Source organism: Eleutherodactylus coqui, chromosome 6, assembly GCF_035609145.1.
Source record: "Eleutherodactylus coqui strain aEleCoq1 chromosome 6, aEleCoq1.hap1, whole genome shotgun sequence".
Taxonomy (NCBI): domain Eukaryota; kingdom Metazoa; phylum Chordata; class Amphibia; order Anura; family Eleutherodactylidae; genus Eleutherodactylus; species Eleutherodactylus coqui.
In genome coordinates, this window is record NC_089842.1 from 51,524,540 (window position 1) to 51,550,964 (window position 26,425).

Genomic DNA, 26,425 nt, shown 5'->3' on the forward strand with positions numbered 1-26,425 from the left:
GACATCAGACTTGACTGACACTGAGCGGTACACACCACTCACTTGACATGTCTGGAGACCTCAGGGTGAGCAGCTCAATCCTGCCTTCCCTGCTGGTGTGATGGTCTGGGGGGCCATTGTATACAACAGTCGGTCAGCCCATTAGTGGTACGAGGGACAATAACAGCTCAGCGATATGTTCAGGACATCCTGCAGACACAGGTGTTCCTCTCATGGCGGCTTCCAAGAGGCATTTCCCAGCAGGATAATGCTCGGCCGCACACACACATGGGGGTCACAGGAACGTCACCACAACATTGTCACACTTGCATGGCTGCTCGGTCACCACATTTATCACCAATAGGACATGTATGGGACCATCTGGGATGACAAACTCGACAGCCTACGAGTTTGTAGGATCTAGAGGCCCAGTTACAGCAAATGTGGACCAATATGCCATAGGGTACCATACGGAACTCTCTTGCCTCCATGCCCACCGGTATCACATCTTGTATCCAAGCTAGAGGCTGTACAACAGGGTACTAGAGCCTCCATGCATGCCCATATCACATCTTGTATCCAAGCTAGAGGCGGTACAACAGGGTACTAGAGCCTCCATGCCTCTCCGTATCACATCTTGTATCCAAGCTAGAGGCGTTACAACAGGATAATAGAGCATCCATGCTTGCCTGTATCACATCTTGTAACGAAGCTAGAGGTGGTGCAAAAGGGTACTAGAGCCTCCATGCCTGTCCATATCATATCTTGTGTCCAAGCTAGAGGCGGTAACAACAGGGTACTAGAGACTCCATGCCCATCTATATCACGTCTTGTATCTAAGCTAGAGGTGGTACAACAGGGTACTAGAGCCTCCATGCCCGCCCGTATCACATCTTGTACCGCCTCTAGCTTGGATACAACAGGGTACTAGAGCCTCCATGCCCATCTATATCACGTCTTGTATCTAAGCTAGAGGTGGTACAATAGGGTACCAGAGCCTCCATGCCTGCCTGTATCACATCTGGTATCCAAGCTAGAGGTGGTACAACAGGGTACTAGAGCCTCCATGCCCGCCCGTATCACATCTTGTATCCAAGCTAGAGGTGGTACAACAGGGTACTAGAGCCTTCCTGCCGCCCGTATCACATCTTTTATCCAAGCTAGAGTCAGTACAACAGGGTACTAGAGCCTCCATGCCCGCCCGAATCACATCTTGTATCCAAGCTAGAGGCGGTACAACAGGGTACTAGAGCCCCCATGCCCATCTATATCACGTCTTGTATCTAAGCTAGAGGTGGTACAACAGGGTACTAGAGCCTCCATGCCCGCCCGTATCACATCTTGTATCCAAGCTAGAGGCGGTACAACAGGGTACTAGAGCCTCCATGCCCATCTATATCACGTCTTGTATCTAAGCTAGAGGTGGTACAATAGGGTACCAGAGCCTCCATGCCTGCCTGTATCACATCTGGTATCCAAGCTAGAGGTGGTACAACAGGGTACTAGAGCCTCCATGCCCGCCCGTATCACATCTTGTATCCAAGCTAGAGGTGGTACAACAGGGTACTAGAGCCTTCCTGCAGCCCGTATCACATCTTGTATCCAAGCTAGAGTCAGTACAACAGGGTACTAGAGCCTCCATGCCCGCCCGTATCACATCTTGTATCCAAGCTAGAGGCGGTACAACAGGGTACTAGAGCCCCCATGCCCACCGTATAACATCTTGCATCCAAGCTAGAGGCGGTACAACAGGGTACTAGGGTCTCCATCTCTGCCCGTATCACATCTTGTATCCAAGCTAGAGTCAGTACAACAGGGTACTAGAGCCTCTAATGTATGACTTTTATAAACCACCACATTTATTTCATGCAGCCGATGGTATAAATTTAGTGCATCTAAACTGAATGAATACCATCGACCGCTCTAAGCAGTATAATATCAGAGATATCCACAACCTCAATCTAATTTGCACAGTCGGATGATCCGGAGGGCACATTTCGCTGGAGCTGGCACTGCCCCAGCATCACTTCATATTGTGGACTGTGCATAGTGCCAGTAGATTAGTGGCACGTGGCTCCCGCAGAGCACACTTCCTGTATTTGTACTGTGCCGAAACCAGCGCTGCAGACATAAACCACACTGGAGGTCATAGATGAGATCTCATACAAAAACAAATGGCTGCATTGGCCAGGGCAAACAATGCTTCACGTGACAGAAAATGAAAGCAGTGCTGAAATGCAGGGCTGCGGAGTCGGTGCGCCAAACCTGACTGCTTCATCTAATATCTGCATGTGGAATTTGCCAATGGGGAAAATCCACAAGTTGATTGGCAGGAATGCTGCCATCCAATAGGTGGCGCTGCAGAGGTATTGCTCCATCTTCCTTATTTGCATATTACCCAGAGGAGCATGCATTGCCTTATAAGTTTCCTCACTCACCATCTAGGTGCTCTCCTCAAGAGGGACGATACCCCTCCCGACCCTTCTTCCACTTCAGAATTCCATAAATTTTGCCCATATACCGTGTAAATTCCGCATGCGGATCCACAAGAAAACCTGCATTACATAGATACAGATTTTAGATGCGGAATTCCACCGTGTCAACATACTCTTTCACGCAGCTGAGAAACTCTTGCGAGATTTGTGCGTTGCGAGACGCACAAATGTGAGCCCCTTTTGAATGGATACTATACGCAAGCAAGAAAAATCGTGGCATGCGTTATCTTTGCGTGTTCCTCGGAACGCACCGCTCACTGATTTCAATCGGACCTTGAATGCATCACGTCTCATATGCCGTGCGATGTAAGGTTTCCTATTAAAATCAATGGGAGACACTTCGATCCTCTATTGCGCGTGAAACTCGCAAAATTTCACAAATGTGAGGCGTTTTTGCCCGAAATTTGGCTCGGTGGGTAAACCTCAGGTTGCCAAGCGCACTACTCGCTGGAACTATGAGTATGGGGGTCACAACCAGGGGCATTGGTACTAGTTGTGGCCATAGGTCGTGATAAGCCCCACCCCTAACCACACCCCCTTTTGCTGGTAATTTTTGTGGCAAAAGGTGGCAAACCTAAATGTACATGATACAATTGCATCTACAGGGTGGGCCATGCGAAAATAGAAAGGCACCACACTATTATGAAAGTAGTCTAAGCTATCTTTGTTGACCATGACAACCAATCACAGCACAGCTTTCATGTCTTACATTGCTGTGGTAAAATGAAAGCTGTGCTGTGATTGGTTGCTATGGGCACCACACTGTGTCTGAAAGAAATGTAGGCTCTGCTGCCCATAGCAACCAATCACAGCGCAGCTCTTATTTTTTTTCCTGCTGAGGTAAAATGAAAGCTGCGCTGTGATTGGTTGCTATGGGCAACAAAGCCAGATTGTCTTCTGGAGTGCGGCCTACTTTCCTGTGGCCGACCCTGTATAATGTTCTGTAAGAAGAAGTTATTCTAGATCACACGTCAATATAAAACAGTCAGTCGGTCGGTCCAGCTGGCCGTGAGGCAGTTAAGGCACATTTCACGTCTGTGGGCCTGCATTCTTTGCTCTCATTACACACACGGCGCTGGCAGCCGGCCGCAGCCCTTGGAATACTTCTGTTCCCAGATCTGCCGCACTTTGGCCATTTCTCGGCTGCTGGGGTTGAAAGCAGAACATGTGGAAAGAATAAGGAGTCACAGGAGCGTGAGGGGGGAAACCTGACAAGACGGTTGGGGCCTACCTCCCGCCACGCTTCTGTGACTCCCACAAACCCAGGCTCAGAGAAAAACAAAATCTGAGTATCCCTGGAACATGTGGAGGACAGGCGGAGGAATATCTGGCCTCATTAGAGAAGGTGCAGAAGCAGAAAATACATGAAAACAACCACCCACAAAACATGACATAACCCTGTGTACAAACAGCATGTGTTCGCGCACGTCACCGGCCATTATAGCCAACAACACCCCATTATACGCGTTTCAAGGGCAGATGTAGCAGAGCCGAGAAAAATCATGGCTATAATCAGAATGTAGGTTTACAGAGGCCTGCAGCTCATCACAGACATTAAACGACCACATCTGAATACCGTACGACAGTAAGGCCTCATGTCCACTAGCAAAATGGAATTGCGGATTCCGCAGCGGAATCCGCATTCAATTTTGCCCATAGGGAATCATTGGCCATCCGCGGTCAATTAAATTGATTTTTGCACCCGCGGATGGCATTTTAATAGAATTGCGTTTTTCACGGGCGGGAGAAAACACGCGGCATGCTCCATTTTACCGCAGATTCCGCGAGTATCGGCCACATTGCCATAGCTAGCAATGGGTGCGGATATCCGCATGCAAAAAAATACCATTTAAAGCAAATCCGCGCAGAATCTGCTGCGGAAATCCGCAGCAGATTCTGCGCGGATTGTATTTTTCTAGTGGACATGAGGCTTTAGGCCTCATGTCCACGGGCAAAAGAAGAATTAAAATCCGCAGCGGATGCATTGACCACCCGCGGATAGATAAATACCCGCGGATGGTCAATAAAAGTGATTTTTAAAAAAAATGGAGCATGAAAAAATCTGGACCATGCTCCATTTTCGTGCGGGTCTCCCGCAGGCTTCTATTGAAGCCTATGGAAGCCGTCCGGATCTGCGGGAGACCAAAATCGGAATTTACTCACCTGCTCCGGATCTTCCCTTCGCCGCGGCTTCATCTTCTCTCCGTCGCGGCCGGATCTTTTTTTCTTCGGGCCGGCGCATGCGCGGGGCACGCAACCGACGTGCCCCGCGCATCCGCTGGGCCGAAGAAAGAAGATCCGGCCGCGACGGAGAGAAGATGAAGCCGCGGCAAAGGGAAGATCCGAAGTGGGCGAGAGGTGAGTTAATTCTTATTTTAATGCCTCATGTCCGTGGGGCAGGAGGGACCCGCTGTGGATTCTCCATGGACATGAGGCCTAAGGGTACGACAGTCACACAATTTGTATGCGATGTGTTTTTAACATTAGAAAGTCCCATTGACAATCGCGTGAAAAAAACGCAGCGATATCGCATAAAATTTAAAAAAAACGTGCAAGAAAAACGCAAGTGTGAAGGAGCCCTAAGGGTATTATTACACGAGCGGTAGTGTATGGTCGGGCTTACCTGGCAACTATTAGAACAGATCATTGATGGAGCTTGTGTAATAACATCCTTAGGGCCCACCCACAAGGCATAGGTTCTGGCCTCCCTCACACAGACATTTCCAATGGGACCGCTCAGACAGCGCTAGCTTTTCAGCAAAGCGATTTTTCAGTGTTTAGCGCTCCTACTCATTGATGAGAACTGCAAAAGGCGAAAACGAAAGTAAATTGCGGCGCTTACCTCAACGCATTTGTGAAGGAGGCCTTAGGCCTCATGTCCACGGGGAAATTATATTTAGTGATTTGTGAATTTCATGTGCGTGAAAATGAAAAAACAAAAACAGCGACATGCTCCATTTTAGTGCGGATCACGCATGCGACAATTATAGTGCATCCGCAGCAGAAATCCGCACGGGCCTGATTTTCCCCGTGGACATGAGGCCTGTGGCACAATGTCCACGTGCGGATTTTATTTATAAAATCCGCACGTGGCCCCCACACAGGAGATCCGTGCGTCTTGCTGCCCATAGGGATGCATTAGCATCCGTAGGGCAGATAAAAGCATGCGGATGGGATCTCTTCCTGGCGTGCGGGTCGCGCGCCCGAGAAGAAATCGCAGCATGTTCCATTTGGCTGTGGATCTACTGCACGGACGGCTTCTATTGAAGCCGATGGGAGCCTTCTGTATCTGCGGCACAGCCCCAGCTGTTTTTGTGCTGTGCCGCAGAAACGCGGGAGAGCAAGAGATCTAAAAAAGAAAAACGATGTGCACGGCGCCGGCGTGCCAAGCACATCCGCCGGCCGGAAGAAAGAAGATTTGGTCTGAACGTCGGAGAGTCCTGCAGTGTCCGGAGAGTATAATGTATTTTCCCTCTCCATGGCCGCAGGCACGCATGGATACCACTGCAGAGCTCAGTAGTGAAATCTGCGCGTGCAAGTGGACATGAGGCCTTAGTCCATATTTCTTATTGACTGAATAGGGACAGAACAAGGTCCCACTAAATTAAATTGGTGTATTCAGATGTTATTTATTTTTTTAAATGAGGAACGATATTTCACTTTAAAAAGTTGCAGGTCTTATTTTGATGCGTATTCACGGACCAAAATCACTAAGTATATGGTCGCAAACCCCCCAAAACACAGCTCTGTCCATGTTGCAGTGGCCCGAGTTGGTATTGCAATGAGAGATTTGCCTGGAAGACCAACCCGAGCCACTGCACTACAGAGAGAGCTGCCTGCTTTCGGCTCTGCCACATCAGAAGGGCTCCTGAGCGGCTGACCCTGAAGGATAGTTCCTCACTAGTAAAGTCCCAGACGATAGCTGTAAATAATTCATAGCGCCATCCAGCCAGAGATCCTTCTTCGGCAATCAGCCAAATATGCTTTACATCCAGCATGCACTTCCTTTCAGACTTCCAATTGGGACTATGGATAATGTTAAATGAGAGCATAAAGCATCCTCCGCCATACTTAACGGTTGGCACAACACACTCATGCAAAAGGCGTTCCCCAGCATCCTCCACACCCAGATACGTACACCTGATTAGATAAGGTAGCGCAATTCGTCACTCCACTGAACATTTTAGCATTGCTCAACTGCCCATGGATGACGCTCCTTGCACCACTGTAGATGGGTGATGCATCTTCTTTAACAAAAAACTTGCCATACATTTGCAGGATGAATGGAGGGAAATACCAGCTGAAGTGTATCAGTCATTAGTAGAAGGTTTGCCCCGGAGAGTATCCAAATGGTATTAACAAATGGAAATAAATAAAACTATTGATACTAGCTCACGAATGTGCATATTAATGGCAGCTCCAGACTACTGGAATATCGCATCCCATTTTGTAGACCACTGGAATTATAATTTGTACATACACAATGATAATCCAAAGAGCTTGATTGCAAATCATGAAATATTCCCGATTACTGTAAATTCAACATCTGCCCTGGATACTCTGGCATCCTGTAGGTCCTTCAAAAACCACAATGCTGACATTTTGCTATTGAACCCTTTTATTAGGTTAAGGCCCCTTAAATTTGCGCTCTTAGAGCAGCAGGATAATTTCAGACTTGATAATGGACTTTGATTTCCCTCTCAGTCTCTGCACTGCCTTAAATATTTATAGCGAGCGAGAGAAGAAGCTTCCCGTATGGCACACAGCAGGACTCCACGAGTGCAGACATTTGTAGCCTAATCTTCTGGAGTGCGGCCTCACTTACATAGTCCGAAAAAGACCATTCGGCCTGTAGATGCGAGTGCAGAGTCTGCACACATCCGACTAAGCCAAAATTTCATATGCGAGCCCAGACCTTGCTGCAGCTTATAAAATATTAATGCCATACAGCAGCGTGGCCATGTGGTGGATCCCAAGGGCAAAGTGAGGCTCCTCCGAAATGATTGCTCAGCAAAAGGTTCCTCTTCTGCCCTGTTAAATCGATTCTTTCCACTGCATTGACCTATTTGCATGTAATGCAAAGGAAGTACGGAGTGAGGACTTGATATTCTATACAATGTCATGCAATATAGAAAATAATAAGATATAGGCTTTTGGATCCAAAAGCTTATCTCAAGACCAAATACTATGCACCCCAGCAACTCATACCTACAGAGGTAAACCACAATCGGTGATTTATAAAATCCCATTCACGATTCGGATTTTCCACAGATCATTCCACTGTGGGAAATCAGTGGCATTTCCAACCTATGTAAGCATAAATAAGTAAAATATATCTTGTTATTTGTATAGCCCTAACTTATTCCAAGCGCTTTCAGGTAATTTTTATTTATTAGCCCCCACCAAGTTGGGTACTCATTTTACCGACCTCGGAAGGCTGAGTCAACCTTGAGACAGCTACCTGAACCACGCGGGGATTGAACTCACCTTCAGGTCGTGAGCGAGAGCTTTGGATTACATTTCTGCTGCCTTAACACTCTGCATACCCTAGAGGTCCTTTTAGACTGTCCGAGTTCTTGGTTCAGTCTATCGAGCATTGATTGAAACTTCTGTTCATCGGTGCTTGTCTCATTTTCCTTCATAAGGGCCAATAATCGACTTATGGGAATGATCGATCGTGTGAAAAAAAAAATCGGCAAGCATTCTTATTATTCCTTTTCCACAGCCCGATTATCAGGCAAACGAGCATTCACAGAAATGTTCTGGCTTGTGTAAAAAGGCCCACAAGGTAGGACATTCACTGTACCAGTAGGAAAGAGCTTCTGTTTGGGGTTTACTCAAAGCACATTACGATCAGTACAGCTATGCTAGTCTTCATGCTAAAAGAACGTAAAAGACTATATATAAACCAAAAGTCTAGTCATAACCTTAAAAAACAAAATTGACCCCGTTGGAAGAAAGGATCAGCCCATGTCATGACTACAAGACCCAGATGCTCCTACCAAAGTAACAGCACTTTAGGAGTGATCAGAAGCAGGCCAACGAACCTGGACTCATGCCCACCATCAATGCTGCTGGAGGTAGACCACCACGAAAGTAGGCTATACTTATTTCTTTATCGGTAGCTTCAGAACAGTTGATGAATCACTCCAGTTAAGATCCAGAAGAGTTTCCGTTTAGCAGGAAGCATATAATCCTGTAATAAACCTGCTCTTCCCATGACCTTCATGGATGTGTCAGATCGTAGATGAAAGCACAGAGGGGTTAAAGAATTTCATGAAGCCTCCGAAAAGATGGATTCATCTCCCCATATGGTTTCAATAAAAACTACCAACGCAGCAGATACTGGCCAAGCACCAAATGAAACATGAAAGTACAATGCAGATCTTTGGATTCGGCCTGATGTTGGATGCCAGTGATAGAATACATAGTTAGCATTTCCCGTTGTATTTTTAGCAAACACAGTCAATATCTGCAATAAATGGAGGTCTTTACTAGTTCTCCGGCAGTCCTGTTCTTCAGATAGAGCTCAAATGACCATTGTGTAGGGTTAATAGAAGAAAACATCATAAATGTTGTTGCTGACCTTCAGGTGACTTTGAAGCTATACAATTGACGATAGTGTACAATGAGCTATAATCTCTGAAGTAAACCTTTAAGTAAACTAATCAATGGTAGACTATGTGGCGCTCGGTGGTCTCCAACCTGTGAAGTTCCACTTTTTGAAAAACTCATGTGGTTTTCTCTTAGCATTTTTGATGTGCAATTAACATTTACATCAAAAACACTCCGAAAACGCCATAAAACATGGTAAAACTTTAATTCAGACATCATGTGGGAACACAACCTATATGCCCAAATGACAACTGGGTAGCGCACGTATCCCATCACCTACGTCCCCATGCTATTAATACCACTGCCTCACAAAAACTGTATATAATGCACATAAAAGACACTATCTTCATACATCAAAAGGGCATTCTGGTCATAGGCCATTTTTTTCCCCAAGTTTTCACCGATCCACCGGAAGGTTGAAAACTGACTGCTGGGACCCCCACCGATCCAGAGGCTGGTGAACCCATGTCCCCACTACTTTACAGCTGGAGATACAGGCTCCCATTTCCGTAGTATAGTGGAGAATAGAGGCGCTGATTGCACATGCACAGCAGCAGCGTCATTCCACATAATGGCGCAGACACATAGCCGAGCGTTGCTGATGGCCATCTCTATCTGACCCATAGAAATTAATGGACTGGCACTGCTTCAGTCATTTCTATGGGACACACAGAAAAAGTCGAAAGGGTCCCCTATTCTCGGGATCGTTGGACCCCTGCCAATCCAGTGGATGCATGAAAATTGGAAGACAAAAACAACCTACAACCAGAATACCCCTTTAATAAAGGCACGACATTTTTAACAAAGGACGTTTCTTACCATTTTTACAAAGCTACATCTCCCAGCATGCTAGGACTCCCTGCAATTGTTAGGATACATTAGAAGTTTCTCAAAAGCTGGAGACTCATGTTAAAAACAGCTTAAACGGAGTCTGGCAGCCATCAGGTCCTACCAATTAAATGAGGAGAGGAGATGGTATAGAGCACTTAACTAGGTGGTTTCCTCCTCCTGTGGCTGCCATTGCATGCTGTGCCAACATGGCCTCGCATGTATGGGGACCCCGTTATTGGAAATCTGACTCCCCCCCCCTTGGTCTCATTCTCTTCATATAAAGAACATAGGTAACAACAATGCCACAGCCTCTACTGTACCCAGCGATCACATAATACTGGGTGCCCCAAGACATGGTCAAGGTGTCGGGGTTTACCAGACAGACCAGCTAAGTGTGTACCTCATGTCACCATAGTAGGTTATTTGCCCTTGGAGCTGGGGATCCCGTGGATCACCGAGTTATAGAGGAAACTGCATAATTAAACAGAAATTATAGTGTATCCCCAAGGTACGTTATGACCTTCGGTGGATACATGTAAAATGTGTGGCATCTATACTGGATGGCATTAGCCCTGCCATTATACAAGGAGCCTGGAAATTGCCTTTAAGGAGCCAGAAAAGAAAAATCATCTACATAATTCCTGATGCGTCACTTTTGAAAAACTTCACTTGGAAAACTTCAGGATTTTAATTTTTTTTTTTTTGCTAAAACCCTTATAATGTAGAAAGAGTTTGATTTAAGGCAAAATGTGGGGGCTTAATAGTGAGTCACATAAGCCAGTGAGGGCTGACGGATGATTGATGCGTCCTCCCACATTACTCCACTGTAATTTGCACTTCAATGAGAACAGCCATGAAAAATTCTACTTTTTCTGGTCTTCAAGTATCTTATATAACCAAGTTATTATTGCTGAGAACGGCAGAAAGGTGAACCCGACTGTCAGTCACTCCAATAACCAGAGCAGCAACACACATGCTACGCTGCCGATCTATTCACCGCAGGCGGACCTTGAGTCGAAACTAAAGATGTGGGACCCTGTGCTGGTGATTCCCGAGACCCCCACCAATCAGACATTTATCAGAATTGGCGGTCGGCGTCCATACCGCGGATCCGTAGCAAAAAAAAAAAACCATTGTTACATGGTATGGAAAAGCACTTCTTTCTGCGCACTCGCGAAACCGAATTGCGATTTCCGCGAGCAGAGGAAAAATGGGAGCAGGTTGGTGTGGATTCTGCACAGACAGCTTCCATTCAAGTCAATGGAAGCAGTCTGTCCCACGGCCCTTGCGCAAATGACGTTGTGGAAAGGTCGCGTATTCCAAGTCAATCGCCAAGTGACAGTGCAGGAAAAATAAACACGCAAAAAAAATCTGTGCCGCGCGTGTCTGACAGCAGCTCGCCACAGCCATCTGCAGTACAGAGAAGGAAGATAAATGACAGGTACACAGGGTCGCTGGTTGGGTACAGGGTGGGACTCTGCTGCGGGCTCGCGCATGCGGAATCCGACCCGTTCGTGTGCAGGCGGCCTAACTTGCAACCAGATTCACCAATGTGTCACAGACAGTCTGGATCTGCAGCACGTGTAATTCACTGATAGATGCAGTCAATCATTTCACTGATAAAGCCCCTATATTACTAGTAGCGCCTCCCTACAGTACCGAGCGGTACATGTCCATACTGCTCTTTACCACCGCCAGGATGAGCTGCTCCTCTGGACACCAGATGAGACTGGCTCCATGTTATTTTCCAGTGCTCTGGGTACTGTACAGACCCTTGAAGAAGCTCCTGTAAACACATAGTAAGTGTCTTACAGCTTCTAGGTCTTTTATATGCAAGGACTCACTATCAGTATTAGTTAATTTTCTTTAAATCATTCTTTTTTTATTCCTTTTCATTGACATTTAAAGGGGTTGTCCCGCGACGAAACTTTTTTTTTTTTTTTTCAACAGCCCCCCCGTTCGGAGCGAGACAAACCCGATGCAGGGACTTTAAAAAAAAAAAAAAAAACGCACAGCGCTTACCTGAATCCCCGCGCTCCGGTGACTTCTTACTTACCTGGTGAAGATGGCCGCCGGGATCTTCTCCCTCGGTGGACCGCAGGGCTTCTGTGCGGTCCATTGCCGATTCCAGCCTCCTGATTGGCTGGAATCGGCACGTGACGGGGCGGAGCTACACGGAGCCGCTCTCCGGCACGAGCGGCCCCATTCAGAAAAGAAGAAGACCGGACTGCGCAAGCGCGTCTAATCCGGCGATTAGACGCTGAAAATTAGACGGATCCATGGGGACGAGGATGCTAGCAACAGAACAGGTACGTGAATAACTTCTGTATGGCTCATAATTAATGCACAATGTATATTACAAAGTGCATTAATATGGCCATACAGAAGTGTATAACCCCACTTGCTGCCGCGGGACAACCCCTTTAAGGCTTGAGAACCATTTACCAGTTTTCCATAGAGTACAGATCAGTCCCCAAAACCCCGGACAAAATCCCTCAGCCTTCTGCGCTATTTTATCCAGGAAAGCGCCAGAGGGTCTGACAGAAGCCAGACAGACCCCATTGTAGTCAATGGGTCCCTCCAGTGCCATTCTGTTCCTTCAGAGGACGGGTCCATTCCCAACAGGGTTACCATTTTCCTTCTCCCATAATGCTGCAGGAAAATTATACCCATGAATGCAGATGTGAACAGAGCCGTAGGCCAGGCATAGCCTTATTATACTGAAGGAGGCTGATCAGGTACTGTTGGTGCTCATCACACGACAGACCCGCCACTGCTGTGAATTTCATTTTTTCTGTTCTCTCCTATGGCGAAACAGAACAGAAATGCTGATGTGAACCAAAGATAAAAGGGCACTCCAGTGAAAATACATTTTTTCCATTACTGCCCCGCTCAACCGATTGCCTGTCACACTCTGGACTTCTCCTACATATGCTGCAGTCACTTCCATGCAGTACAGACTCCTGCTACTTAACAGGCACCATTGTGATGGCGAGACTTCCCCATGTGAATACTTCCATGAAGCATCAGCACAGCATCACATGACCAGCTAGAGCGCAGTACCATCTCTGCCTGCTGGAAGGACATGGCAATTACCTTCTGTATTCACCTCCATAAAGGACAGATCATAATTAGAGTTTATTCTGGCATGTAAGACGACCTTATACAAAAAAAAAAAGCAGTACTCACCTCCCTTGGCGCTCTGCGGCGCTGCTGCAGGCTGTCGCTCCCTCCTCGCCCCCTGACAGAGCATTGCTTTCTGGATGCGGGGCTTGAAATCCCCGCCTCCAGAAAGCTAATGCTGCGATTGGCTAACTCAGGTGGTGTCAGCCACTCACAGCCATTCAACGACATCATTAAATGGCTGTGATTGGCTGACGCCAATTGAGTTAGTGCTCCATTCAGCTTTACTGGATAGCAGAACAATGGGGTGCATTGGGCACCATTAGTGTCCGTTGTGATCAGACGCCGTCGTGTTTTCTGCTATCAACAGGAGCCACAACGCAGATGTGAACAGAGCCCAAGCAACGCTCCACTTTAATTATTTCAGCCTTGCTACATTTTATTTTCGCCTTCCATTCCTTCTGTTCTGGGATTGACACGTTGCTGAGAAATCTTCCTGGGCGACATCAGATAATAACATAAAACAAAGCAGGATAGTTTATAGGCTGGGAAGACAGACTCAACATCCGCTCACCACCCTCATCCGGCTGCTGTGCGCTGACTCATCAGTCCTCAGCGATACAGAACCCATACAGAGGGAAAAGGGATAAAAAAAATAAAAGATAATCACATAGAAAAAGTCAGTTTTCACTGTCCAAAAATCACACTTGTCTAAGGCCAGGGGTCACACGAGCGGGTCGGATCCTGCTTTTTCCAGCGTCATTGCTTAGCGATGACGCAGAATCCGCAACCTTTAAGCAATGTGATTGCAGAAGGGCCGCAGATTGGCTGGCTTCCATCAACTTCAGTGGAAGCAGTCAGTGCGGAATTCGCACAAAAATGGAACATGCTGCGATGTTTCCTCCGCTTGCAAAAACCACAACTGGTTTCCGCAAGTGTGCAGGAAGAATTGATTCCCCATAGCATGTTATGGGTGCCATTTGCTGTGGGTCTGTGATGCGGACGCGCTCAGCAAATACCAGTCCGTGGGCAGGAACCCTCGGCAAATCCGCATGCGGCCGCTAATCTCGGGATTAGCCAGCCACGTGGATGAGATTTCTCAGAAATCTCATCCACACGGGACGGTAAATCCGATGCGGCTAAGCCGGCAGAAGCAATCCGGCGCGGATTTGCCGACCGCAGCATGTCCATTTTTTTTCCCCACTGCGGCCGCGCTCTCCTCTATGGGAGTGCCGTCCGCAGCGGAAGAGCGAGCGGTCGGGCTGCTTCAAAGCCGCCGCGGGTTTTGCAGCAGTGGTTCTCCCGGTGGAAATCTCGCGGTTTTTTTTGCTGCGGCCAAACCGCGAGATTTCCGCCGAGAATCCGCCCTGTGAGAACCCAGCCTTACAGTGTATCATACACGCGGACAGCGATGGCGGACTCTGCAATTCAAATCCACTCATGTGAGGCCAGCCTCAGTGCTGACATTTTGTTTATCTTAAAAAAAACATAAAATAAAATATGGTCAAAGGAAAAAAAATGTCACAACCCAAGATGGAAAAAGTTAGTAGTAATCATCATAAAAGTTAAAAAAGTTTGTTTTAGGTTCATGTGAATACCTAATACCACCTTAGATTCAGTATCTGGTGGTCATGGGGCAATAACATACCTCAAACAGCAACAAAGGTAAGCAGTGATACCAGGAGAATGACATATGACTGCTGCGATCCGATTGGCTGCAGCAGTAAGGTGATAGAATCATAGACTGGTAGAGTTGGAAAGGACCTCCACGGTCATCGGGTCCAACCCCTTGCTCAGTGCAGGATTCACTAAATCATCCCAGACAGATGTCTACCAGCCTCTGAATACTTCCATTGAAGGAGAACTCACCACCTCCCATGGTAACCCGTTCCACTCACTGATCACCCTCACTGTCAGAAAGTTTTTTCTAATATCTAATTTGTTTCTCCTCCCTTTCAGTTTCATCCCATTGCTTCTAGTCTGTCCTTGTACAAATGAGAATAGGGCTGATCCCTCTGCATTGTGACAGCCCTTCAGATATTTGTAGACAGCTATTAAGTCTCCTCTCAGCCTTCTTTATTGCAAGCTAAACATTCCCAAATCCTTTAACCGTTCCTCATAAGACATGATTTGCAGACCGCTCACCATCTTGGTAACTCTTCTCTGAACTTGCTCCAGTTTGTCTATGTCTTTTTTAAAGTGGGGTGCCCAGAACTGGACACAGTATTCCAGATGAGGTCTGGCTAAGGAAGAGTAGAGGGGGATAATTACCTCACATGAGCTAGACTCTATGCTTCTCTAATACATCCCAGAATTGTGTTTGCCTTTTTTGCTGCTGCATCACATTGTTAACTCATGTTCAGTCTATGATTTCTTAGTATACCCAAGTCTTTTTCACATGTGCTGCTGCTTAGTCCAATGCCTCCTATCCTGTATGTACTTTTTTCATGATAGTGATTACTAAACAAAGATCAGCAGGACCACGGGGCTGCAGCACCAGGTTGCAGGGGTAGAGGACAGGCAAGTACCCCTGCTTTTATGGCTTTAACAGATTTGGTTCCATTTAAATAAGTCGCCCCACACATGGACAACCCCTTTAAGGCACGTTGCCACCTTCTACTAACTTTTACATCTAGCCTTCAGTTCTAGATGTACAGTTGATGGGAATTTGTTCTGTAAATACTTTATTCCATGCTGTAGCTCAAGGACCCCTAACCTGTTTGGGAACTGTAGTTCGGCCACAGGTTTAAGATCATTCACACTTTGCCTTGTATAGAATTAGAAAAACATGGCTGCTTTGTTTGAAGAACAGCACCACATTTGTCCACAGGTTGCATTTAGTATTACAGCTCAGTCCCATTCATTCCAGTGAAGCTGGGAAACAATTTCAGAAACTAAAGGACAAGTGACAATGCAGTTTTTGGAAGAAAGCAGACATGTTTTTCTAAATCTTCACAATCCCTTTAAGTCAAAAACATGCATTAGTTCGGCTTACATCCCTACTTATGTTGCAACGCCAGTTAACAGGTCGGATATTATCCTATAGGGTAGCTACCTGCCAATCAGTGGGCTGGTGAAGAATTAATCTGCCACTCATTTGAATAGCTTTTTCCAGGGTGCATTTCATGACCTATAGGTCACCCTACATCCTCTGTGCTCTCCACAAGGACAGACAGTACTCCCTCGGACTCACATTGATGGCCTCTCTAGAACCCCACTGTGCACTGATGAGGGGCAGTTGTCATGAAACAATTGTAGGTTGTCATGTTGCAATGGCCAATCAAAAGGTAAGATATTGATTCCTAGGGTCGCTAACCGTCCAATAGGTGGCGCTGTGGAGGATTATTCCGCAACTGATTTTGATTGTTTATCTAAGACTAGGGGGTCCTGCACCCTGGTGAGGGCGATAATCGCCCTTGCAGACCCGAAAACCCCTGGATGCAAGGAGTTTTCACATGGAAACTGCCTCGCATCTCTGCGAGGTTCCCTCCATCTCCGCCGCAGCAGAGATCACGATCTTCTCCCATTATTTTTAACAGGGCCGGCGCTGCTGCGGCCGCCGCCCCATTGAGCGCATGTGGTAACCCCTGGATGCGAGGAGTCTTCACTAGAAAACCGCCTCGCATCCCTGTGGGGTTTCCTTCATTGCCGCAGCAGGAGATAGCGATTATCTCCCATTGTTTTCAATGGTTCCAGCCCTGCTGCCGCCGACCCCATTGAAAACAATGGGCGATATCGCAAACAGAATGGACATGCTGCGATGTGTTTTCTGCATCACATCGCAACACGGTGGTATGTTGAGAAACATCGTAAGTGTTTCTAAAGAAAGGGTTTCATATTTGTGCGTCTCGCAATACACAAATCTCACACGATTTTCTCGCTAGCGTGAAGGAGCCATAAAATAGTGAAAACAGGTCAATTACACAGAAAACATTGAGAACATTGTGATTGAAGCCATTACTGCAATAATCGCACTTAGGAACAAGTAAGAAAACATTGTATTAAGGGTAACCCAATTCGACCACTGATCATAAACAGACTTTTAACCCTTAAGGGCTCCTTCACACGGTTGCCGCAATTCTCGGTTGGTCGCGACACAGCCGCAGTGCAGTCACAAATCGCATGAGCCGCTTATGTGCGCGTTTAGATGGCCGGGGTGTGGCGATTATATGCTGCACCCGGAATACTGTCGGGTTGGCGGAGAGAGAGTTTAGCTCCGCTAAACTGCCTCCCCCTCTCCGGCTGTCAGAGGGGGCAGGACTGGGCAGGAGCCAGTGTGCTAATCTCCCGCCCCCTCCCCTTGCTGGCAGTTGGGAAGGGGCGGAGAGGGAGGGAGTTTAGCAGAGCCTCTGCTAAACTCCCTTCCATCTCTCTTTTTTGGCATCTCCCATAAGCATCTATGGGACCAGCCGCCGTATTCTGACCGGAAGATAGTTCCGGAACTATCTTTTCCGGCCCGCGTGAAAGCGGCTGGCCGGTATTTACACCGTATGCGCTATCTTTTCGGGCCAGCCATTTTTAAGCACCGGAAAAAAAAAACAAAAAAAAACAAAAAAAAAAACCACCATCTGAACTGATGCATTCAAATCCAATGCATCAGATGGTCACGTATATTGGCTGGCTGTGAAAACGCGGCCGATACACACTCATGTGAATAAGCCCTAAAGGAGTTGTCAGTGGGTTTTTTTGGGTTTTTTTTTTTTTAAACCCCATTGCCAACACAGTGAAACAACAGGAGGGAGCGGTTGGCAGTTCATTCATCATTGCAGCCTAGGTCCTTGTGAAGGCCCCTAGGGCTGCCGTTGAGGTTTGCCTATTAGGCCTTGCCTGCGCCAGGACTTAAAGGGGACCCGTCATGTATCCACAGCAGCATAATCTGAGTTATGGTGCCATTAGTGGATGTGACAAGGAGTCAGGTGATGTATTTTTTACACTCCAGCGCTGTCGTCCTCCGAAGACTGCGCAACACTAGAAAAATGGACTCTGACCTTTTCAGAGTCCCGTGTGCACACTCTCACATATAAGTCTATGGGAGAAGCGCACACACAGGACTCTAAAAAGTGTCCTATTTTTGAACGCCACGCGATCTTCAGACGACGACAGCCCTGGATCGTGGCCGTGGGCGAGTATAAAACATACATCTCCCAGCTCTGTCACATTCCCCAGCCTGTAGCATAGCTTAGCTTATAGTGCAGTGGGGATGTGACAGGTTTTCTTTAATATAATGCCCGCAAATGTACAATACATTGCAATACTTCAGTATTGCAGTATATTATACAAGTAATCAAACAACTGCAAGTTAGAGTCCCTTTACGTTAAAAGAGTGCGGTTATACTAGCGTCACTAGTGGTCTGGATCTAGAGCCATCTCCAAGCTAAACTGGCAAGTCGAGGTGCAGCCTGGCAATAAGCATAAAATTGTGAGCAATAGCGGCGCTCATGACCTAAGCTGCAGTACCAGGCAGAGCCACCAGCCCCATTCACTGCGGACGAAGCACAGATGTTAAATAGTGGTTCATAATAGGGGAAACTGCAATCGATTTGAAAAAAATGTAGAAGAAAGAGCTGGATTGGCACTTTGGACTGTAATCATTTCCTACAATGGCTATGAGCAATTTAGTGGGAAATGCTAATTGCACATTGTCCTCAGCGCTTTATGTGAGCCGCTCAACCACTGGAGAGGCTGGATTCTGCACTAGAACTCACAGCATCCATTCTGGATCAGTATCTTTGCAAACACACGTCCCAATATCAAATTCTAATCCATCTTACATGCCGAATCCTTTAACACCAGAAATGCAAGAAATAATAAAAAAAATAAAAAAAAAAACACACAAAAAAGCTTCGCACATCAGACTTGATAGATTGTTCAAATTTTAAATTACATCGAATCTAAGCGCAAAAGTTAGCCGAAATGTTATTTCGTCATCGTTCAGTATCGCTCCCCTTCTTCTTGGACATAAAATAGTTCTGGAGCATCTTTAGAAATCCGTCTTGCGCTAAAGTGCCCGACAGGTGTCCCATGTTAAAGGACCATAAGGACAACTTCACGTGAGCGGACTGGATTCCACATGCGGGAGGCCCGCAGCAGGTTGAGTCTGTGAAGCCGGATAGTGACTCCGTGTACCTGAGTTTTCTGTATTGCATATGACCGCGGCGGCTCAAAGGGATCCGCAGCAAAATAGAGCATGCTGCGATTTTCCTTCCGCCCAGAGAATACGCTGCCTGAGCAATCTCCGATACAGTTCGCTCATTCCAATGAGAAAATCGTCAGGTCTAAAAAGGACCTACAGCTGTAAAAAAAGGGCTGAAAACTAAGCATCAGTCCAGCCTCACTGACAGATCTCCTATTGAGACTTAGGCTGGATTCACAAGGCTGTAGGTGTTTTTATGTGTGCCTGCCGTAAAAACGTGTGAACGGGGCGCACAAATCTAATAGGCACATATACTCAGATGCCGCAATGCCTTCCCTTCCCGGCTCTCTGCCCCTCTCCTCCCCTCCGGCTGTTTGCAATGGGAGTGGGCGGGGCAGAGCTAAGCTCCCTCCCCTTGTCCGCAGCCAGAGCTCCACCCCCTCCCATTGCAAACAGTCGGAGGGTAGGAGAGCGGAGGAGGGAGTTTAGCAGTCACGCTGCTAAACTCCCTCCCACCTCCCCTCTCCAGCATTGGCTCCCATAAAAGTCTATGCAGCGGCCGACGTATCCCGGCTGGAAAGATAGTTCCATGGCTAGCTTTCCTGCCCGGTGTAAAAGTGCACAGCACTATATTTGCTGGCCAAGGGCTTTTACGCTGTGGGAATATGCCAGTGTGATCTGATGCATTGGAATCCTATGCATCAGATGGTAGTGTATATCAGCTGTCCGTGAAAACAGCGGCCGATATACGCTCGTGTGAATAAGCCCTTAGACTGCAGTTTCTATACACAATGATATGCAGAAGCTGCAGAAGACACAGAATGACATTTTTTTAATTAAACCATATTGCAAAAAACAACTGTCAGCCCAAACATGTATACATGGGAACCCCATATATACAGGACAGATCCGCTTTAAGCAGGTTTTTGATTATTGAAATGCCATCTCTGGGGCGTTTCTCAGTACAGCTGCTATACATAATAGCAATAAAGGGCTGAAAAGATATAAATCCCCTAAATAAGCTACAAGTAGCACCCGGCACAAACTTCCCCAAGCTGAAGCCATTATCTCTAGTCGACTACACTCTCCAGGTGGCGCCAAGTGCTGCGCATGGAGATCTCCAGCAGGGAAAGGGTCTGGAGTAGGGATCCTGTTAATTACTAGCAGGTGATGCAAACGGCAAGCCCCAGCGGGAGCCACGTGGCCGGGAGCTGCCTGACACAGCAATGCATTCTCCTTCTTTAATTAAACGCTCATTAACTTGGCATCCTCCAAGGTTTTTCCCCTTAGAAGTTGCTGCAAAGTGTTCTGTTATCTGCCAGCAGTTTCTTATACTAATGAATAGGCATGAAACGAGGTAGTCCACCCACAGAAATACGATAGAGGGTATATAGCTATACCACACATGCAAGAGGAGTTCTCAGATAGGCACATGTGAACCACCTTGCCACACCTGAGGAACCCCGTTTTTCACCATTGACACCTTAAAGTGGGATACGGTCTTTGCAGTGTGGTCCCCAGACTTTGACTCGCTCAGATAGTCCCGGTGGCGGGGCGGCTGATTCTGCGGTATCCGATTGTCTGCACTGAAACGCATTAGTTTGAATGGCGAAGCCCTGGCAATGCAGCACGGGTGCAGACACGAGATGCAAGCAAAAGTTGGGGGCGGGCAATAAGTAATCGCATAGTCCAACTAGAGTCGAGGTCAAGGAAAGAAGAAGTCAGAGTAGTCAGCTAATAAAAACACAGATGGGGGCTGTGTCACACTGGCTATAAATGATCGATCTGCACTATGAGGAGAGGATGCCTAATATAGGAAAGAAGTGTCAGGAGTTTGGTGTAAGACCTAATGAGAAGGCGTAAACTGTCCCTTTTAAGGAGAAGGATGGGAGTGACACTCAGCCAATCAGAGGCAGCACTCCCTGGAGGCGGAGTTTACAAATCCCCGGCAAGAAGACATGCCTGAAGACCACTGCCGGGGAGAAGACGCAGCAAAGCCGGACAGCGCTTATTAGGCGATGTATTATTCTTTTTGTTGTTTTTTTTTTCTGCAGCTAGGGCTTATTTGCAAGGTAGGGCTTATATTTCAAGCCCCCCATTCGAAAATCCTTGCACATGGTGCTAAAAAAAAAAAAAAAGAAATCAAATCGCAGTATCACCGCGAGAAAATGCAGCAATATCGCAAGGACCACCAATGCGATATTGCTTGGATTTTCTGGCGGCGATATCACGTTGGTCTGAAATAGTCTTCCTTTGACGATAGTTAGTAGGGGAATCGTTCTAAAATGGTATTCATGCCATAACTCCTTTATATAGTCAAGACTCCACGGGTTTGGATTCCATAAAGGTATTTTTTTTAGACTCCATACGATTTTTAGGAGTTCATTATGGAATAAGAAATCTGCTAGAATTAAATTAGAGGCCCTTCAGAAGGGTAAAACGGGATTGGCAATTCTAAATATTTTTAGATATATTTTTGGGCATCCCAATTGCAAGAGTTGAAGGGATGTGGAGAGAAACTGCGTGAGGCTGAATAGCAGATAGGTTGTAGCCCCTCTATAAGGATATGTGCCAGAGGGATGACGTTTTGTAACTAGATGGATATACTATGTACACCCCCCTCTGGAGGAACTCTAAATTGTCAGGATTTTTGGTTGCAGAAGAGAGGGATGATTTGTTTGGAACAGGTGCATTCTGGGAGGGTTTTTTTTTTACAATTTTGAATAATTTAGAGAGCTTTAAGGTGTTCCCCAAGATTCCCCAACATCTTCCTTGGATCCCAAATTGATTGCAACGGGCAATCTGGACCTGAGATGAAGAGGCGGATTACACTTAGTGGGACTGCAATGCAAGGAATGGAAAAGATCTGAAGCAAGGATATTAGCACTGCAACAAAAACCAGACTGCTCAATGCAATCGTCTTCCCCATAACGATGTATGGTTGTGATAGTTGGACGCTCAGGAAAACAGACAGAAGGAAAATCGATGCGTTGGAACTCTGGTGCTGGAGAAGAATGCTACGGATACCTCGGACTGCCATGACAACGAACAAGGTAGTGTTAGATCACGTCAACCCGAAAATATCAGTAGAGGGCAGAATCAAACAGCGGCTCTCTTTTTGGACACATGATGCGCGCTAAATCACTGGAAACGGTACTGATGCTTGGCCAGGTCAGTGGGAAGAGAAGATCAGGACGACAAAGAACAAGATAGCTGGATACAATCAAGGCCACCAGGAACACGGCAATCACCGAACTGAAAGAAGCCGTGAAAGACAGAAACGCGTGGAGAACATTGACCCATTGAGGTCAGATGCAACTGAACAGATAATCATCATCATCATCATCATGTTCCCCATAGTTATTTTTCCAGTCCCTTCAGTTACTACGCGTTTGTGACGCAGCAGATAGAAACGCCGTATGGGACACCGAAGCTCATGGGTTTGAGCCCTGACACAGCACATGTGAAAAAGACTGGGTATGCTAATAGATCACAGACTGAACATGAGTCAACAATGTGATGCAGCAGCCAAAAAAGGTGAACAATTCTGGGATCATGTTAATTATCCCCCTCTATTCTTCCTTGGTCAAACCTCAGAGAAGAGCTACTCATCTGCAAATCATGTCTTATGAGGAACGGTTAAACAATCTAGGAATGTTTATCTTGCAACAAAGAAGGCTGAGAGGAGACTTAATAGCTGTCTACAAATATCTGAAGGGCTGTCACAGTGCAGAGGGATCAGCCCTATTCTCATTTGCAAAAGTAAAGACTAGAAGTAATGGGATGAAACTGAAAGGGAGAACACAAATTAGATATTAGACAGTGAGGGTGATCAATGAGTGGAACAGGTTACCACGAGAGGTGGCGAATTCCCCTTCAATGGAAGTCTTCAAACTTGAAAAATTTTGAAAAATTCTGCCAGTGTCTGCAAGTGACTTCCACATTGGTTTGCTCTGAGTATTTTGTGTATTTAAAATAGCAAACATCCTGCATTACAACAGATCGAGATTACAGATATCCTGGGATGTGTTCTCTACTAGTTGGTTATAACAGCAGACCAGCTCAAGTGCAGGAAGCAGAGAGCTCCGTACATTGCAGAGTGGCTCAGGTTGGTACTTCAGGCCGAGTCCCATTCAGTTCAACAGAACTCAACCTGCAATATTAACCCGGGCCAATGCACTGAACTGTCTGCTTCCTGCAGCAGGATAGCCGGAAGTGGGACAACTCATTTAATCCCTTGAGGACATGGCCTATTTTGGCCATAAGGACATAATGATTTAGGGAGGTGGGGGGGATTTTCATCTCCACTTTTCAAAAGCCAAAACTCTTATTTTTCAGTATACGTGGCAGTACGAGGGCTTTTTTTAGTGTTGCAAACTGTAGTTTTTATTCGTACCACTTTGGGTACATACAGTAAAACCTCTACTAATGTTGGTAATCCATCCGAAAGCAATTGTCTTTACCTAAAACCATAGCTACTCAAGGTAATTATTTTCATAGGAATCAATGTAAATCCAATTATTTCGTAGACCTTCCAAAAAACACACCAAACCACAATAAAAATGGTCCTTAATACCAAATATAACAACAATAATCAATGAATATAAAAGACTACTGTAAAGAATAAGTGAACATTGAACATGTTACTGTGTATTATCTGTGGTGTTACATAGGACTGCAGGTCACATCTACTCCATCATTTGTCTTCAACAGTATCACTGTGTTCTCTGTGGTAGTACATAGGACTGCAGGTGACATTATCTGTCCTCAGCATTATCACTGTGTTCTCTGTGCTGTTACATAGGACTGCAGGTGACATCTGCTGTCCTACAGTACATCATCTGTCCTCAGCGTTATCACTGTGCACTCTGTGGTGTTACATAGGACTGCAGGTGACATTATTATCTGTCCTCAGCATTATCACTGTGTTCTCTGTGCTGTTACATCGGAGTGCAATTATGCAACATAGGAATGCAATTGTACAGTACTAGTGTATTACCATAGGCGTAGCGTCAGGGGTCGATGAGGTCGCAGTGCCGACCCAGCCCATGCGCTCAGGGGGCCCCGAGACCGCCCTCCGCCATACCAATATGCACATTCAGTGCATTAATGGCTGGCCGTTCTGTCTGCAGAAAGGCTCCAATCACGTGGCAGGCAGAACGGCCAGCCTGAGAGGGAGCCCAGAAGAGCAGGGGGGAGGAGGACGGAGGCAGTCACATGGGCCGGCAGGGCACAATGATGCTGCCCCTGCCGCCTACTGAATGGAAGCTGCTGCTGTCACATGGAGGAGAAGTGGTCCCGGCCCCGGGGTATGTGTATATATATGTGTGCGTGTGTAAACTATCTATCCATCTAGCTAGCCATCTATCCATCCATCTCCTATCTCATATCTAGCTATCTGTATTCTATCTCATATCTATATATCCATCCATCTCTGGTATAAGTTATACATCTCCCTGGATTTACTGCATATAATTTCACCCTTCGAACACAATTAAAAAAACGCCTCAGAACCACATGCAGTTTTTAATTGTGTCTGCAGCTCCTTAATAACGTATGTGGTCTTTATAAACTGTATGTAGGTTTTTTATGTGTTTTTCTTGTAGTGGTTCTAAAGTACAACAAAACCATGACCCACCCTAAGGCCGCTCTCACACGTGTTCAGAAAACGCAACTTGAAATCGTGGCATTTTTACTGAAATTTCGAAGCAGCGTCTTCAAACACAGGTTACAGCATTTGGGGGGGGGGGACATACACCCGAGCTGAACTTTTGCACCCGGGTCCCTGAGCCTTTAGGTACGCCCCTGTGTATTACCCATCACGGATGATGGAGAAGGGTGGGTTGCATTAGCAGCAGGAGGAGGAGGACATCACGCAAGTTCAGCAGCAAGGTCACATGGACCGGCAAAGATTATTTTACTTTTGCACAATAACCCCCCTATTTTTTTTCTACATAGCTGCATTCAAAGTCCATAACTTTTCTGTTTTGCCATCTCAGAGGATTGATGAGAGAAGGCGCTCCCTCTGTAACCCTTTACATACCATGATCTATATAGATTGCGGCATGTGGCAGGTTAAAAGTGGAGATCGAGTGATCGAGTGGTGTTGCAGCAGTGGGGGGGGGGGGGGGGGGGGGGGGCGACGGCTATCAGTAACAGCCGGCCCCCGCTGCAGGATGGCGCGGGCTCACTTCTGATCCTGCGCTATCCACATGACTTAGACCTGGTGCGTTAAGCACCGCGCTGCCATGACGTAACCTTACATCATATAACATTAAGGGGTTAAGGTTTTACAAATTGATGTAGTCTTATTCTTCACACTTTGCAGGAGCCGTTACATCCAGAGTGGGGAAATAAGGCAGGATGTTCTGCGTCTTACCTCCAAGTAATTTTGCACTCCTAGAACTGCCTGAGTTTCTGGCGCCCGGACGACTCCGCTGTGAGAGAAAGAATAATCTCAGACAATAGGAAGTACATCAGAGCAGAGGACAAGAGGTTAGAAAGGAGATGGAGCGCTGCAGCAGGAGCGGATCAGTGCGGCCTTCAGTGGGAACAGGCAACTCATCTGTGCTCAGGAAGTTTTAGAAGTTATGATGTCCATGGGAAGTGTAACCGGATGAGCCGCGATACCAGCTTCACCGCACCAGTCTGTAGTTTGACACGCTGGGAAGTGCTGACAGGCCCCCTTTAGAAGGGGCAGTTTTGGCGGCCCCCAATATTTTATACCTTGTGATCCACCATTCAATTAGGACTGCTGGAGTCGCATTCAATTCAAATATGTTAACATTAACCCTTTGCAATCCAATTTTGGATTCAGGGTTGCCTAGGGGGCTTTTCTTTTTCTGCCATTATACTTTGGCGCTTTTCTGTTGGCTAGAGCGAGTCCTGCGGTACGGGACGTGCTGGAGAGGTCCCCGACAACAGAACGGCCAGTAATATACAGTAAGAATACCTCTGACATCGGAAGCTGTACAGCCATCAATCAGAATGCCTTTAGACGTCAGACAGTGGATTAGAAAGGGTTAAGGCCTCACGCACACGGGTGGATTTTGGCTGCAGAGTCCAGGGCAGGCGTCCGCTTACAGGTTCCAAAGCAATAACCCTCTGTAGCATGCTATGGTAAAGTGGTTTTGCATGCCCACAAGCGGAAATCAATGGCGATTTCTGCTTGCGGATGAAAAAAAAATAAAAAAATCAAAGCATGCTCCATTTTGAAGCAAATGAAAGCGGTCCGACCCATCTGCAATTG

General features: G+C 46.6%; 1 protein-coding gene across 8 annotated transcripts in view; it reads right to left on the reverse strand.

Annotated features, from left to right (window-relative positions):
• The window catches only part of PUSL1 (pseudouridine synthase like 1), a 50,961-nt gene that overhangs the window by 19,828 nt on the left and 4,708 nt on the right, over nt 1–26,425 (reverse strand). For 6 of the 8 annotated variants that reach the window (XR_010793136.1, XR_010793137.1, XR_010793135.1 and 3 more), the window contains exon 2: nt 25,556–25,613. The exons of 1 other annotated variant lie outside the window; for it this stretch is intronic. Coding sequence is in view for 3 of the 7 variants with exons in the window: in XM_066606821.1 (XP_066462918.1) it covers nt 25,556–25,613 (58 nt within the window). In the remaining 4 variants the exon portion in view is untranslated. Of the gene's footprint in view, nt 1–8,521; nt 8,552–25,555; nt 25,614–26,425 lie in introns of those variants that run through there. One more of the 8 variants, XM_066606825.1, reaches the window with a different exon arrangement.